General features: G+C 47.2%; 1 protein-coding gene across 1 annotated transcript; it reads left to right on the forward strand.

Annotated features, from left to right (window-relative positions):
- Window positions 1-1,677: 1,677 nt before the first annotated feature.
- On the forward strand, window positions 1,678-15,120 carry LOC149334402 (BPTI/Kunitz domain-containing protein-like). The gene is made up of 4 exons (XM_089555127.1): window positions 1,678-1,933; window positions 10,263-10,451; window positions 10,868-10,918; window positions 14,534-15,120. Exons 1-4 carry the CDS (start codon window positions 1,891-1,893, stop codon window positions 14,725-14,727), a joined length of 477 nt encoding a protein of 158 aa, XP_089411253.1. The 5' UTR covers window positions 1,678-1,890; the 3' UTR covers window positions 14,728-15,120.
- Window positions 15,121-17,533: the final 2,413 nt, after the last annotated feature.

Below are 17,533 nucleotides of genomic sequence, written 5' to 3' on the forward strand. Positions count from 1 at the left end.
ATAAAATTGTGCTTGTGTATCAATAAACCTTCAGTTGAAAGTAAGCGCTCGTGTTGTCCAAGTCTCTTCTCTGTCCGTGTTTTTTAGCGCTTGTACGTGTCTGCTTAGAACTTTCAGCCCAGATATCATTCCAAGCTTCTGGTAAAATAAACTGATTTGAATTGAATCTTGACCTAGCTGGCTGCGGAACCCATTTCCCGGTTCCAGAGACCAGGCTGTTTTTTCAACAGCCCAAAGAAGAAAACTACAAGTACATATAGAGCCTTGTGGTGGGAGCAACGCCGCACGAGGCAAAGAAGAGAGCGGCGGGACACTACGCTGTCCGCCTCTCGCCATCGTCGTGCCCCGAGTATCTCTTCTTTGCCTCGTGCTGCGCTGCTCCCGCCACAAGATCATGCACCAACCAGCCCAACGTTTCACCTTGTTAAAACACTTATGTAATGTCCTTCGTAGGAGGAACTCAGGAGGATGAAAGCTATGAGGTGATACATAGCAGTGCGACGTTTAGAATCAGTGAGCCGGTAGCCGAGGCACCAGGTAGGATTACTGAATGTCAGCGGCCACTTGACTCAGTGGAGCGCTAGGAAATGTTTTATCGCTCTGAAGCGTATTTGAGCACCGAAATTGAGTATACGATTGCAACTCAACAGAGGGTGGGCGCCCGACGCCCACTTTTCGCGACAATCACCAAAGTCTAAGCAGGACCACAATTCTGTGAACCGAGCGACGGGCAGGGAAAGCAACACTGTAATTCCTGTAGTGATATGTGTAGACGCGCGACTAATTGCTTAGAAATGTTAAAAAGTGTTCATTTAATAAATGAGCTTTATATTATCTCAACTGTTAATTTCCTGCCTTATATGGCGAGCAACACCGCAATAATAATTTCGCCATGACGACCAGTTATGGGTAAGGACATAAAAATTAAAGCAGTGAAACAACTAATTCTGAATAGCGTTCAGCACTGCAGCGGAATTTTATGTCAATTGTTCGTGTACTGAAAACAGCGCAACAAACTTTTAGCACGCTTCTGACAACTTCAAAACAGGTTTTTCAGAGGTCGGATGCACCAAATTAGTGTTGCATCATGCCTCTAATTGTTTGTTCTAGAGTGACTGGTAAAGTAACTATTGAAGGTGTGATGCTAGGAACTTTGTTTTCTGGCGTAAGGTGCACGTGAAATGCTTTCCCATAACACAGCCGCGGCAATGTGCATTTGCTATTTGCCCTTCCGTCAAAAAAAGTTTTCTTTTCCGCTGTTCGCAACGGAGTTACAAAGCCATTTTTTATCATTGTTGTTTGGTCTCTTCAGGGGGCATTAATAATTTAACATAAAAACTTTCATGGGATCGATTTACCTCTCAGTGATAACTTGTACTCTCTTAGGACAACGTTACTTGGTCGCCATTGAGGAGTTGCTACTTATTCGGTTTATTTTCACGCTGAATTTATCTCTTGGCAAAACTCCGGCAGCATTCACGTGAGTATTGATCTCAGCATCGCTTAAGTGGCCGCGATACGGGATGTAGCGGCAAAAATTATCTGTTTGCAGCTTCCGTCTCTTATCACCAACCTTTTATCCAATACAACATTTTCCCTATTGGCCATCGCTCATTTCCGGCGAACCTCATTGCTTGCTAGCCATTAACACTGGCGTCACAGGCGATAGCCGCGAATGAGAACTGTCAGATCGACACAACGAGAAATTAGTGGCTACGTTATTGTGGCTCTCGGACCGGACTTTCTTATGTATAAAGCTTTATCTGACCTATAATAAAAGCGTACACAATAGCCGGTGGCGCAAACTCCGCTCTCAGGTTGCTCATTTGTGGATATAAAAGACGGTACCTGCCGAAGAGGTGCCATCGAGCATTTTTCCTGGCAGCCAGCATGAAGGTCTACATTTTCGTTGCCGTTGTCAGCACCGCGCTCGGTGAGTTTACCCGCATTTGATTCTGTGCATCTCTATAATTACGGCTTGTCGTTTTTGCACGCAGGAAAAAAATTATTGCAGTGATTTATTGCGTATTATATAGCAGAATTATGTTTTCTTACGCGCTTAAATTTTCAGTGAGATATTTCAACTCCGCACGGTTGTTGCCGTCTCAGTTAACTAAATGAATAGCTAGGCTTTCGTAAAGGATATTCGGCAATAGTCCGTATTCACACTTATCAGGTGATAGAGAAATGCGCACAATATAAGCAACCTCTAAATATAACCCTCACAGATCAGCTGAAACCGTCACCGTCATGCAGGCTTTGCGGTTCTAGAGTGTAGAAGAGCCTTGTGTAAAAATGCTGGAAGTTATCTATAACAGCTGCACAGCTATTATAGTCTTCCATACAGCCTGTAATAAACTTCCAATAAAGAAGGGTGTCAGGTAGGGAGCCTGATCACGCCAGTGCTATTCGCAGCCCGTTTACAGTTGGTATTCGGAGGCTTTGATTAGCGAAAATTCGGAATAAGAGTTAATGGAGAGTACCTAATCAATATGCGATTCGTTGATGACATTGCCTTGCCATGTCACTCAGGGGATGAATTGCAAAGCATGACCAGTGTCTTAGACAGCAAGAGCAACACGCGGCGTCTAAAAATTAATATTCAGGAAGACAAAGTAATGTTAAAATGTCTCACAAAGAAGCATCCGTACACAATTGGTAGCGAGGGTCCAGAAGTGGTTCAGAATAGATATATTTATGGAAGCTAGTAAGAGCAGATCCGTATCACCCGAGGGAAATAACTATAAGAATTAGAATTGGGTGGAGCGCATCTCAACGGGTCTCGCAGGGAATAAATGGCAGTTCCACATCACTGCAGCGTAAAGAAGACGAGCACAAAGGAAGAAAACACTTACGACACGGACAAACGCTGCACTCACAACTGATTTTATTTCGCCAGCAATGGGAAATATAAAGATTCCGCCGCTAATGCGCGCGCAGGAATGTACACATGCCATGAATAACAAAGATACATTATACATCAGATACATCTTATCGTGTGGCAGAGAAAAGATCAGATTCCGCTTTGTACAAATGAATAGAGGTATCGCTTACACAAAAATCACCCTTTTTCTTTATATGGTACGCTTCTAGTAGTACACGTGCAGTTTGATCTTTGCTTTTTCCTAGAATCTTTGCACCGTCAAAATGAGGCGAACAATCCTGGCAAGACCTGCAATGTTTTACTAAGTTAACATCTTCATCGTTCTCAAAATTATTTTCATGCTCCCTCAATCGATCATTGACACATCTGCCAGACTGGCCGACATAGGCTTTTCCGCATGACAGTGGAATTTCATATACCACTCCTGACTGGCACTGTACATGGGGCTTGGTATTCTTTTTCCCGCATCCAGATTTTGTAGCCTCCTTACCGGAGATACGAGGGTGTAGCGCCCGGCGACGCTATAAAGCGTCGGCGCTGAGATCGGCGTTACAGCGCGCGCTAGAGGAAAATAAAGACGGACAGCGCGTGCTCGTGGCGCACGTCCGGCACGGGCAGTCCGGAACTAGAAGCCTGCCACGCTGGTCGTCTCTGTCTGGTGCTCCGCTGCGACCCCGCTAAAACCTCAACAGTGGTGACCTGGCGAACCGTGCCTTCTATCTCAGCGGCGTTCCAGCATGGCGTACTGGCAGCACCCAAGTTTCGACCCGCCGCTCCCGGCGTTCCGGCCTGCAGGCGTCGGCGGGTGGTTCGCCCAACTGGAGGCTGCGATGTACCTGAACGGCATCACCATCCAGCCGTTCAAACACGAAGTCCTTTGTGACATCCTCCCGGCCGACCTCCTGCGTCGGCTCACCTACTCTGCTTTCGGCGGCCGGCCATGCGATGAGCTGCGTGCGGCCGTCTTGGCGTACTTCGGCGCCTACTACGTTCCGCCGCCGCTCTACGACGCAGCGGACCCGTTTTCGCCGCCGCCAGCCTCTGGCCCTGCACCGGCCTCGCTCGCGCCCACGCAGCCTTCATATGAACCCGGCCCGCCTCAGCAGCCCCTCGCCGCATCGCCGCCACTCCCGTCCAGCGTCTCCAGCCCGGCTGTCTCTCTCGACGCCACACCAGGTGGGATCCGCACGAGCTTCGCCTCGCGTCTTTCTCCCACTACTATCGTACCCGCGTCTCTGCCCCTGCCTCTTTGCGCTTCAGTGGCGTTGTCGCCAGAGCCTCCTGCAGCCAAAGACGACTCTGCGGCAGCAGCCGTGCCGAGGCTTCCGGCATCTCCATCTACCTCGTCACTACCGCCAACAGCTTTGCAGGCCTCTTCTGTGAGGTTGAAGCCGTCGCCCGCTGATGCTAAAGAGCCCTCGACAACGACCAAGCCTGCTTGTCACACTCCCAGCCCCTCAGAAGGTCCGCAGAGCACTACTCGTCATCAGGAGCAGGATGAGAAAGCCAACCCAATGACAGCAGTAACAGGCACGGCGATTGCCTCCAGCCCCACTTTGCCTGAAACAGTTCCTGACCCAGTGCCAGCGCTTGCTCTCAAGCCCGACCATGCCCACACGCGCATCAGCACTGGCCAGTCGCTCCGGACGGCCACTCCCGCTTTACCCCAGCACCTGGAATTGAACCCAGCAACTTCCTCCGTCATCACCACAGCTGTCACCGTTGTCTCGTCGGTCACACCTGTGCCAACCCTAGTGGCCGGACCGCACTGCTCGCGCCCTACATCAGGGGCACCTGAGCCATGTAAGCCAGCCATTTCCACCTATTTGGACGACTTGAAGCTGGCGCTACAGCATCGACACGACACCACGCTAAAGACCACATCTGTCCACGGAGCCGTTTCGACAGCTCCCTTGCTTGTGACGGCGTACTCTGTGTGCCAGCTTCCCGCCGACATCAGCTGCAACGGTCCAGCACCAATGACACTTGTGCCAGCGGGCAGCACTACAGTCGGTGACGGCCCCACCATGGCCTCCATTGCCCTAATATGCTTTGTCAGCTCGGCACCCTGCATCATTCGCCCATTGCGCAGCAGCCAGGCTCGTCCACCTGAATCCGCGCCCTCCACCCGACGGCTCTTCCCGGACCCTGACATGAACTTACCGGACCCTCCCTCCATCGCGTGACCTCCATCCGTACCCCGTCGGCGCGTACATTTCGCCGTTCCGTCTAGGCGGGGGGCCCTGTAGCGCCCGGCGACGCTATAAAGCGTCGGCGCTGAGATCGGCGTTACAGCGCGCGCTAGAGGAAAATAAAGACGGACAGCGCGTGCTCGTGGCGCACGCCCGGCACGGGCAGTCCGGAACTAGAAGCCTGCCACGCTGGTCGTCTCTGTCTGGTGCTCCGCTGCGACCCCGCTAAAACCTCAACAAGGGCACAGTTGGCCAAGCTTTTTCGGAGCCGAAAAAACGAGTGGCACCCCAAACCTATTCGCTACTTTTTTCAAGTTATGCGAGACTGCGTGCAGGTAGGGGGCAACTTCCGGACGCACAGTGCGCTCAACTTCCCTCGTCTTCGTGGACGTCGTGCTCTTCTTTACCTTTTTCAGGAGGGTTTCGGCAACAGCCGTCACGATCGACTGAGGGTAGCCCGAGTCCAATATTCGTGCCAATTGGCCGTCAAAACTGGTCTGCATTTCATGTTCGCACGATTTATCTAGTGCAAATTCTAGGCATAAGTTCACAATGCTTCTCTTTATTATTTTAGAGTGTGCAGAATCATATGGTAAAAGTCGTTTTTGCACACGTGGAGAGTACCGCCAACACACGTGATCCCCACCGAACTTTAAACGAATATCTAAAAACTGCAGACATTTCTCTTTTGGAACTTCGCAAGTGAAAGTCAATCCCTTTCCATGCTGTTTAAAAGCGTCTAAAATCTTGTCAGCAATAGCGCAGTAGTGTAAAGGGCTCTGCTTGTCCAATAAGATCAAAAAATCGTCAACATAACGGTACACTTTTGTGACCTCGTCCGGTTTAAAAACAGTTGCTAAAATCTCGTCAATACTGGCTAAAAAAATATCACTTAGAATGGGTCTTGCGTAGCACCCATTCTAAGTGATATTTTTTTAGCCAGTATTGACGAGATTTTAGCAACTGTTTTTAAACCGGACGAGGTCACAAAAGTGTACCGTTATGTTGACGATTTTTTGATCTTATTGGACAAGCAGAGCCCTTTACACTACTGCGCTATTGCTGACAAGATTTTAGACGCTTTTAAACAGCATGGAAAGGGATTGACTTTCACTTGCGAAGTTCCAAAAGAGAAATGTCTGCAGTTTTTAGATATTCGTTTAAAGTTCGGTGGGGATCACGTGTGTTGGCGGTACTCTCCACGTGTGCAAAAACGACTTTTACCATATGATTCTGCACACTCTAAAATAATAAAGAGAAGCATTGTGAACTTATGCCTAGAATCTGCACTAGATAAATCGTGCGAACATGAAATGCAGACCAGCTTTGACGGCCAATTGGCACGAATATTGGACTCGGGCTACCCTCAGTCGATCGTGACGGCTGTTGCCGAAACCCTCCTGAAAAAGGTAAAGAAGAGCACGACGTCCACGAAGACGAGGGAAGTTGAGCGCACTGTGCGTCCGGAAGTTGCCCCCTACCTGCACGCAGTCTCGCATAACTTGAAAAAAGTAGCGAATAGGTTTGGGGTGCCACTCGTTTTTTCGGCTCCGAAAAAGCTTGGCCAACTGTGCGCTCGTATCTCCGGTAAGGAGGCTACAAAATCTGGATGCGGGAAAAAGCATACCAAGCCCCATGTACAGTGCCAGTCAGGAGGGGTATATGAAATTCCACTGTCATGCGGAAAAGCCTATGTCGGCCAGTCTGGCAGATGTGTCAATGATCGATTGAGGGAGCATGAAAGGAATTTTGAGAACGATGAAGATGTTAACTTAGTAAAACATTGCAGGTCTTGCCAGGATTGTTCGCCTCATTTTGACGGTGCAAAGATTCTAGGAAAAAGCAAAGATCAAACTGCACGTGAACTACTAGAAGCGTACCATATAAAGAAAAAGGGTGATTTTTGTGTAAGCGATACCTCTATTCATTTGTACAAAGCGGAATGTGATCTTTTCTCTGCCACACGATAAGATGTATCTGATGTATAATGTATCTTTGTTATTCATGGCATGTGTACTTTCCTGCGCGCGCATTAGCGGCGGAATCTTTATATTTCCCATTGCTGGCGAAATAAAATCAGTTGTGAGTGCAGCGTTTGTCCGTGTCGTAAGTGTTTTCTTCCTTTGTGCTCGTCTTCTTTACGCTGCAGTGATGTGGAAGCAAAGTAACCAACTTGCCCAGAAGCTCGTTTTACTAAAGAATAAATGGCAGTTCACCAATATCCCTCAAGAGAAAATGATACTTCAGCTGTATCTTACCGGCACTCACCTATGGGGCTGAAATGTGGAGACTAACCAAAAGGGTTTAACATAAAGTGAGGACAATACAGCGAGCTATGGGAAGGAAAATGTTAGCTGTAAAGTTAAGGGACAGGATGAGGGCAGAACGGGTCAGCGAGCAAACAGGTGTCTATAGTCGAAATCAAGATGAAGAAATGGGCTTGGGCAGGGCATGTCATGCGAAGGCAAGATAACCGCTTGTCATTAAGAGTAACGGAGACGATTTCAAAAAAAGGGAAGCGTACCAGGGGGCGGCCGAATGTTAGGTGGGTGGATGAGATGAAGAATTTTAAAGACATAAACACAAACACAAAGAAAGAAAGTGGGGGTAGCTGGCATATGACAGGTTTAATTGGAACTGGATTGGAGTTGCCTTTTTCTTGCGGTGCACGTTACGAGGCCTGTGATGATGATGATGTTCAGTTTCATTAGAAAGTGCTTTTTTGCGAGATTATTTCTTGAGCATATAAATGAACCTTACTTTTTTCAAGGCCTTTATAATCATCATGTCTAAAAAACAAAATTAATAAAATTAAAATACACTTAGCACAAAATAAAATTTCCGCAATTTGTACAAAGCGGTAGGGCTTGAGCAATAGAATTTACAGCTAATTTCATTAGATTTGCGTTATCATAATCTCTCAGATTAGTTCTTTTAATATTATTGAGGAATAATATTCCAAAACATCTGCGACTTTTCTACCATGACAGCCGCATTGGTGGGTCATTTGGTATGGTGCTCGTCTGCTGGCTTGAAAGGCATGGGTGTGATACCGGGTGCGACGGTCGCATTTCGTTGCAGGCGAAATACTAGAGGCCCGTGCAGTGTGCGATGTCGGTGAACGTTGAAGAACCCTAGGTAGTTGAAATTATCCGGAGCCCTTTAATAGCGCGTCCTTCATATCCAGAGTCGCATTGAGACGTTAAACCCCAGAAACCTAAACCTACCCAATGCTCATTATTTATCACGACCAAAAGCGGTCTCCGCGAAAAAAATATTCGACACTTCGTTAATATCTCAAGCAGAAAGCGTACTCCATAATATTATTATGCTAAAAATACTGGACACAGTTTCCCATTCCTAATGACACAAGATATAAGAGGTCATATCAAAGTAGAGGAGCAGGTATGCTCGGTATTGCATCGCACGCAAAGCAAACTTATTATAATGAAACTAGGATAGCCGCTTCAAAAAGGGATCATTAGTAAGCCTTTGCGTAAGCTGTATCAATGTACGAACATGTTGCATGCCAGTGACTGGAGGTTTGGTACTGTTGAATAAAACAGTGTGGTCTTACATTTACGCATAGTGCTAAGAATTGTGTAAAACCGAGGTGGTGTTATTGTCTCTAGGTCCGTGGCACTGCACCGTGGTAGGTGCAGTTAAATTAGTGAGTGGCAACGAGGGGTTGATTACCACGAGCAATCGGGACCCCACTAACGTCAGTCAGGGCAATGGGGCATCGCTTAACTGCTGCCCCACTGCAGCAGGAGTAGCATGAGCACACCCCGCTGCGTATGAATGGGAAGTGAAGAGTGACCGATACCACATTAATGGGCAGTTTCACAAAACCTATATCGGCGATATAGAAGGAGTACTTGCGCGAGAGGAATCTCAACTGCAATTTTGAATCTTATGCGCCCCCAGAGCTTACTGGTAAATAATTTGTGCGCTGGTAATTCAAACAGCGATATTGGCTCAAAATAGTATATAAGTGAATTGCGCAACAACTTAGACAGGACACAGAAAGAAACACATAAAACAGTTCACAAGCGCAACTACCAACTGTTTAATGGGGTGAAACAACAGCAGCATATATACAGAAAAGCAGAGCATGCGTAAAGGTAGAGCAGGCACACACATCACAAAGACCGGCTTGTCTTTCAGGCCTTCCATGTTAAAAAACTATCTGATCGCTGCGTAAGTGATGCTTCGTTGCAGATCTATGATGCTGAAGTTTCATATCTTGATTCGTTTGTATAAAATTGAGGTCTTTGTGATGTGTGTGCCTGCTCTACCTTTACGCATGCTCTGCTTTTCTGTATATATGCTGTTGTTGTTTCACCCCATTAAACAGTTGGTAGTTGCGCTCGTGAACTGTTGTATGTGTTTCTTTCTGTGTCCTGTCTAAGCTGTTTCGCATTTCACTTATATACTATGCAGAAACAACTAGCCCGACAACCCGCTCTTCTGGCTCAAAATGGCCTCACCCAAAAACTTAAAAATCAACCGCACTCAATGGGAATGTGACAAATTATTTCCGGGTTATTGAAAATTGATTAAAAAAAACGAGCAAAGGTGTGTCAGTAGAAACGGGAATTATACCATTCCTTATGCTTTCTAAAGACGCGAATGCAATCCCTTACGCCACATAAGTAGTGAAACAAGACGCTTTTATTTGCGCAATTAGACTTTCACCCAAGAATCGGCCAATTACCGAGCGTGCACAGCCCGGAACACCGCCCACCGGTGAACGTCAGTGAAGTAGTACTCATGCCACGCAGAGACGTAAATGAACCAGTGCAGTAAACGAGCAGCGAGATAAACAAGAGTAAGAACAACCAGCGGCACACCAGACGTCGTCCGTCACTGCGTGTGAACGAATAGGATGAACAAGTGAAAAGAAGTTCGCTGAGGATGTGAGAGAGGTACCACAGTTTAAGCTGAGCAGACGAGGAGAGATCGTGTTTGTCAAAAAAAGGGCTAATGGGGTTTTATTTCAATTTTAACCGCGTTTCGGGGAGCGTATGGCACTAATATTTCGCTGAAACGGTCATCACACCCTGTATACGTATGGGTTTTTTAGATGAGCTGTCGAAACCTGGAAATGGTCTCTTTAACTTCCCCCTACTCTTCACAGCTATTTTATTTTCGGCAACAGCAGAAGTTATCTTTATTGCTTGCAGCGACGAATAGCGTTGAGAGAAAATGCAGCCAGCCGGCTGACAGCGGACCCTGCAGGGCGCTGCTGCCGATGTGGTGGTTCAATGCGAAGACAGGCGAGTGCGAGACCTTCGACTACGGCGGCTGCGGAGGCAATGATAACAAATACGAGACCAAGGAAGAGTGCGTGAGGACGTGCTCGAAGCAAAAGCGTGAGTGGTTAAATTATTGTGGGCCTGTCAAACTGACAGAGATGGCCCGCTGTCTTCAGTAAAGTACGCTCACTGACTAGGCCGAATTCATTCGCACGAAATTAATGCGTGATATTTAGACACATTGAGAATGCCAAAAAAACGCAAGAGACTGATAACACGCTAAGAAGCTGAGGTTAATTGCAGCTTCCAGTCAAGTGGCCTGACTGAAGGTTTTTTTTTTTTACGCTTCCATTAGCCCTGCTTATTATGCAACAAAAGGTGTGCCTACAGGTAGCCTAAACACAATGATAGCAGTGTAGAGGGAGCTACTTCCTCCCGTTTGACTAAGAGACTAAAGCACCACCTTGCGAGAACTTATGCACCTCTCTACAGGCACTGCATGCTCTTTATAACTTTCGTTTTCCTATCCGCAGCAAGCTTTTCGCCAAGAGGACTCGGAGCTTTGAATGCAGTTGGAAAGGATGGTACGTAAACGCCTGAGTTTACATCATGCAACTGAATCGTTAGTTTGAAGAGTAAAAATTGTGGGCAATCTTTCGTTGTATGGAATTAATAAGAACGGAAAGCGCTAATTGAAACAGAAACAAACTGCGCGTTATTTGTGTGCATAATCGCTTTATCTCTGAGTCAAGTGCTCTCAGCCGTACCAGGCATTCTGAACACACAATAACAGGGAACGTTTCTTGTATTCTAGAGCATCTGGAATGCTTAAAGGGGGCTAAGCAGGCCCCTGGCGTTCCGTCAGACAGGGACAAGATGTGGGCATAGTGTGAATGTGTCGAGATCATCACTTATCAGATGAGTGCCACTGTTCGCTCAATCAGGCGCCTACGCAATGTCTCTTTTCAAACTTATTTACTCGCACACAGATCACAACCGGGCTCAATTAATTGTTTATTGGTCTCTTTGCCGTCCCCGTAAAAAAAAAAGTTGCTAACGTACCAAGGTCATATTTAGACAGCCTAGAGATGTAGAACGCCGTTCGAGACACGCCCACATCTGTATGGCAGTGTGAAAACGGCGCATGAAGTCATAAACGAAAAACAGGCCTGCACCAAAAGCAAGGAAGAGGCCCTCATCAAACCAACAATGTGCCTATATATTGCCGCGAATCTTTGTAGCGTTTGTTTGGTGTGTTTGTTTGTTCATGCTTCAAGGCTGCCGACACGCCGCTTTATCGCTTCGTTTGTGACGCAAGACGCGCCTAGATTTATCTCGATTGATCGCATCCAGGCGGAGCCGGTTCTAGTTTGCGCCAGAATGTTCTAGTAACTTTCCAAGCTTTATCTCGAATCTTCGCTATCAGCTTTAAAAAGAGCATGGCAGAGAGCGGCGGGCATTCTGCTCGACGACCGCCGAGCACGCTTGTTGCTACGCCGCCGCCGAGTGATTCAGTTCTTTGCGGGCGCAAGTCAGCCCCAATAAAGAGTTCCGTTTCGAAGACATCCTCGCTGCTTGTGTTCCTGTTCCACGGACTGCAGTCACCACTACGTGACTTCTGGTGGAGGTGCTAACGGATGTCCCTGTCGCCCTCACCCCCTGGGAGCCGTCAGAGCAGCCCGAGCCGTGTCGAAGAAGATCACGTGAAAGCCGCAGCCGTAGTCGGTAGCGCGCTCGCTTCCTGCAGCGGAGAGCTCCGCAGAGTGGGGTAGATCCCTACATATTATGCGCTTTTACAGCAAGCGATTTCAGATACACCTTAAGATGACGCACAATTGCCGCCCTTCTCTGTGATAAATTGAGCACCCTGTGTTAGCACTCAGTGCCCCGGGGCTCGTGCAACCTTCCTTGTCATCATTTGGGACCTGCGGTCACAAGGCGCCAGCACTCCTTTCGAACGCCCCTCCGGCGCTTCGCGCGCGTCTGTGTACGGCTGTAATTCGATGTTAGGAAAGTCGTTGTAGCCGACTTAGAGTGGCGGATACATATGAATGTAGCCTGGACGAAAGGATTAAGGATAGGATCGGAGAGAGAGAGCGAAAAAACTGTCAGTAAGAGGTGGTGATCCTCTTGAGGTTTCCTCAGGAGCTAAAGGCGCTAAAAGTTGAAGTCCCTCGGCGACCCCTTGCGCTCTTGCCGAGGGCCGAGACTGGACATCCATCCGGGTCCGGGCAGCCGAGAACAGCTTCTCATTGTTGAAGCGAGTGAGATGCGACTAGATCTGCCAGAGGCGGATCCTCTGCGCATTCCCACAGTATGTGGTCTAAGCTGGCTGGCTCGGCGCACAGTTGAGTAAATCTCTACTGAAAGTACAGATTTACTAGACCGGCAAAAATATTCGAGCACAACCACGGGTTTGCCTGCGACCGCGTCTGCAGCCGCCGCCATGTGGTAGCCTGTCCTCGGCGGAGCGAAACATGCGAAACATGCCAAGCTCCCTACAACAATTGCTTGTAGCCTGAAACCTATCCAGCGCTTCATCCCGTGGTGGCCCGCGTCCGAGACATCTGCTGGGCTGACAAAACTTCGACCTTGACAAAAACCTCTACCAGGACGCCGGCATGTGTCAGGGCTCGTACCGGATCCTTTTCCTTCCTATCGTTTGGAGACGTGCTAGGAATTTTGCGCGCAGTGGCGGAGATACGTCCCCTCGCAAAGTTGCGAAGGGCCCTTTTGGAATTACTGAAAATGGTGCTGGTGCCTACGTGAACGACCTCTATTGCTATTGCGGCCTTTTCCACTCGGCCCGTGACAACCGCAGATGCTACCCAGCGGAAGATGCTGGCCGCGTTCACAGCCAAAGCGTATTTACCTATGAGGTTGTATTCCGTCGCATTAGCATACACGACACACTCGTCCTCTTGATACATTTTGCCTAACGTCTTCGCACTGGCCCTCCTCCGCCCTTCGTGTCGATCCCCATGAATGTTCTTAGCCAGGGGTATTACGCAAATGCGTTCGCGCGTCTCCATCGGTACAATAATCTCGCCAGAATGCTCCTCATCCCTTATGCCTAATCTTGTCAGCATGCAGAGCTTCGCTTCAATCTGCCTGAGCCGCTGCTCTTTCTACGATCGGGGAATTCAGAAAGACGGAGAACAATCAGAGTCGAACGCGCTAAGGAAGGCAATAAAAGAAGCACCAATGCTCTATCCAAGAATGGAAGTTTTTCTCGAAACACTAAATTTGCTCAGTTCACAAAAAAGGTGAATCATGCCAAACAACTGCTGAGGTACCTTCTCACATTTGTATTCAATAAACTTAATTATGTTCACATCATAGGACGTATAACGTGAATATAGGTGGTCATGTACGCAATAATTATGTATGCTTGTTGCATGTTTCCAGGCACACGTGGCCGCGGACCCGTCAAACCGGCGTCGGGGCTTTATTTGTGCGCTCCATAACCTCATTGGTGCTTAAATAAGGTGTTTTAAGATTGTTGCGATAGCAGTCTTGCACTAGCTTGGGACCTGGACCCTACTGTGAGGGAAACTATTCTGATTCGGGTGGGATGTGCGACGAAGTACGCCGCTAAATGCCTCGAACGCCTCTCGCCCACTTTGTGCCTTTGTGGGAGTGTGTGTGGCCTTAGATCTTTTGGCGCTGATCCAAAATTTTTATGAAGTGCACAAAAATCTTGCAAAAAAATGCATAAAATGTACGCGGTGTTAAAATTGGGGACAAGGTACAAACTGCCGGAAACTCAGCAGCAGTAAACACATTCTGTTTATCATAGCCCTCTTGTATTCATGAGGCGTGTCACTTTGTTTAAGCTGCGAGAAAGAATTGGCTACGCTTTCTTCATATTTAGTGAAATTTCTGAGTGATTGTTTCGTCCAGACGAAATTTTCAGTCTTAATTTTTAGAGATAGACACTCATCACCAAACATGGATCGGCACCTGAAAATCAATTTGTTCGAGCAGCTTATATAGTCGCTCTCGTCATCCGTCTGTCTCTAGGGACTCAATAATATTATTACATGCTGCTAATTCAATGCCAACTTTATTATTCACTCATTTTTACTGGTATGTACCGCCATCCTTGGAAAGGAAAAGCGCGTCCCGCTTAAATTCCTTAGACTTTTTCTCCCTTTTGCGACTGCATTGTGACTGATCTGTGATGTTTCCTTCCACAGTGCGTGGGCTTCATGTGTGTGGTCGACCAGCATACCCTGGCCCTTGCACTAACTTCGTGCGGCGCTTCTACTACCACGCCCTGACCAACAAGTGTCGGGAGTTCACCTACGGAGGCTGTGGCAGCAACGGAAACAACTTCGAGACGCTGAGCGAATGCGAGGAGAACTGCATAAAATCGTGTCCCGGTAAATAGTGCGCTCCAGGACGTACCACGGTTACCAGTCCGTAGCCTAGCCTTCGAGAAGAATGGCGTCCGATGCAGTCCAGGGTATGAGACAATAATAACGGGGTACGATCAAGTCTGAAGTGAGGGGACATTTAAATGCTGCAAATGTCCACAATCACTATATAATTTTGAGCAATAAATGGCGATTACATTGTGCCTGTCCAGAATCTGTGCAGTGCAGTGATGACCGTCTGTTCAGGGCATTTATTACAATGGAAATAGGTTAGGGAGACATCTAGCGGGGTAGGCATAACGATTAGGCTTTGTCTTTAAATTGCATGAGGAGTTACCTATATTTCTTCTCACAATTCTGGTCGCCTTATCTACGCCGGAACGACATTAAAAAATTTGCTACGCTCACATGATTGCTGAATTCTTTCCTGCTGCATCTTCAGCTGTCACATTGCCTGATGATTTCTCGAAAATAAGTGGCCTCACGCGGAGAATGTACAATGCTCGCTATCATACCCAGCAATTCTGAACGAAAGCATTTTCTAGCGAGAAACCGTTGATGAACGCAAATTTTTCAAATAATGTTAGGTTTCACTATAGTCGGATGCAGCTTAAGTCTTCATTGAAGCTCCGCCCACATTCAAGACCGGCGCGCACAATTCGTCATCGAAAAAAAGTAGTCCGCTGTTTGAACTACTCTCGTTATTACAAAAAAACACCTATTCAGGATAAAAAGTTATAAGCTGTACAATTCTGGCACCTGGCCTGTTTAATTAAGTCAAACGTTGTAAAGCTGATTTCTTGTACTTTTTCGACTGGCTAGCGGAGTAATACAGTACGCCGTGGACCATGGCACAGTGTTAACAACTGTTGTTTTTAAAGTTGTACAGTGCTATAAAACAATAAATGTATCCGGAGATCACCTAACGCCAGTGTGCAATTTTGTTCTATTAAGGTTATTGCTGTGATCAAAAGCATCCAGCATTGGTTTTTTGTGGCAGTCTTAACTGTTCGATGCGATCGATGAAAATATTATAAAAAGTTATTTTGCTAAATATCAGAAGAATGGACCATTATCTTCAATATTTTTGTAATAATATCTTACAATTTTTCAGTTATCAAAATTTTTGTCTAAGAATGTTGGACATGGGGCGCTGTAAAGTGATTTCTTTACCATTTAACAATAATCGTTTTTGTTTTTCTGTGCTTAACGTCCCAAAGCGACTCAGGCTGTGAGGGACGCCGTAGTTAAGGGCTCCGGAAATTTCGACCACCTGGGGTTCTTTAACGTGCACTGACGTCCTATTTACTCCCACCACTATTTCGAAGAAATGACCTTTATTTCCATCGCTGGCGCGGCGTTTAGAGACCGATACCTCTTCTTTCACTTTCTCGCCCATGGAATGTTTCTTCAAGGAGTGACAAGATGCGTGCTTCGTCGAGGAGGTGCTCTTCGTTGACAAAACATTCGCGTAGGCCAAAGCCACCCTAGGGTAAGTGTTGAGTCGGCATCACGCTTAACACGAAAGCTCAAGTGCGCGTCCTGCACAGATACTACAGCCCCTGGGCTCTAGGCGCCGAGTCCGAGACCACACTGCACGGCGTGTTTGCATCGGTTGAAGACAGCTTGTGCTCTGTTTCCACCGTAATATTATCTCAGACGCAACTGCCAACCCCCAGAATTACTAATGTCAATGGAAGATAAGCGCTCGAGCGTTCGTGTTAAGCATGCTGACGACGGTACGCTTCTTCATGGAGAGCGGGAAAGCGTTCAGTGCAAACTCTACTTGTTGCAGTTACTTCTGCGTTCCTGTGGATGTGATGCCTATCAGTATTCTCTCACCTCTAAGCTGATTGTCAGACAAGTGAAAGAGCTGCGTGTCGGTATACCGTACTGTCACTGTCGCCTTTAATTTATAAAGGCGATAAAAAAGCGCTCAGAGTGAAATGAAAAGAAAATTTCAAGCAAACTCAGAAACAATTGCGCAGTAATACGCAGGTGTAAGATCGTCTTTGGGGAGCTTTCGACAGCACTCGCAACATCTTAATTTCATTAAGGGAGTTTCATGAATGACCACCATATGGACGCACTAGATACACACATGATTCAATTCGTAAGTTTCTTCAACCTGAGCTTACCTGCAGCGGAGGTTAAATGGTACTGGCGTTTGGCTGCCGAAGCGGGATGGAATCCAAGCTCCTGAGTCGACTTCAGATGGAGACGGAATTCCAGAACTGCTGTGTGCTCTGAAGTACCAGTGAGCGTTAATGAGCCCCCGTGGCGAAAAGTTTGTTCTAGGCCTCCATCATTGCTTTCCTCATTCATTGTGATAAATTCTACACACAATCTGAATAAACAGTTCGCTCCCAGCTCAACTGATGCCAAGTCTCGAAACCTTCAGACGGTTGAGAATTCAGACGCTGGAAACGCTGGCATTATAAGAGTTTCCTTTTTGCGCGACATATTCATAAGCCCTATTCATGATCTAGTTGACGCTTGGAACTCATACGAACAGCCAGGAGAGAAACTCGCCAAAACAGCTAGCGTTTTAAGTGCCCCTTTATTTGAGCCCAGGCGACGTCCTCGAGGTGAGCACTTTATTCCTTGCGATAAAAAAAGATACAGTGTGATACTGGGGCTGTGTACGAAAGCCACCAACAATTTTGTTCTGAATGACCGAGAATGTTTATATGATTGTGAGTGAGTTAATGCTTAGTTATACGCTCACTGCCTTGTGGGCCACCGGTGGATCACGTGGTAGGTGTGCGACCACGATTACTGAGCGATGCGATGAAGCCGTGGGAAAGCTGCATTTTTCAG

The sequence above is a fragment of the Amblyomma mixtum genome, chromosome 8, assembly GCF_055824585.1.
Source record: "Amblyomma mixtum isolate Tamu chromosome 8, ASM5582458v1, whole genome shotgun sequence".
Lineage (NCBI taxonomy): Eukaryota > Metazoa > Arthropoda > Arachnida > Ixodida > Ixodidae > Amblyomma > Amblyomma mixtum.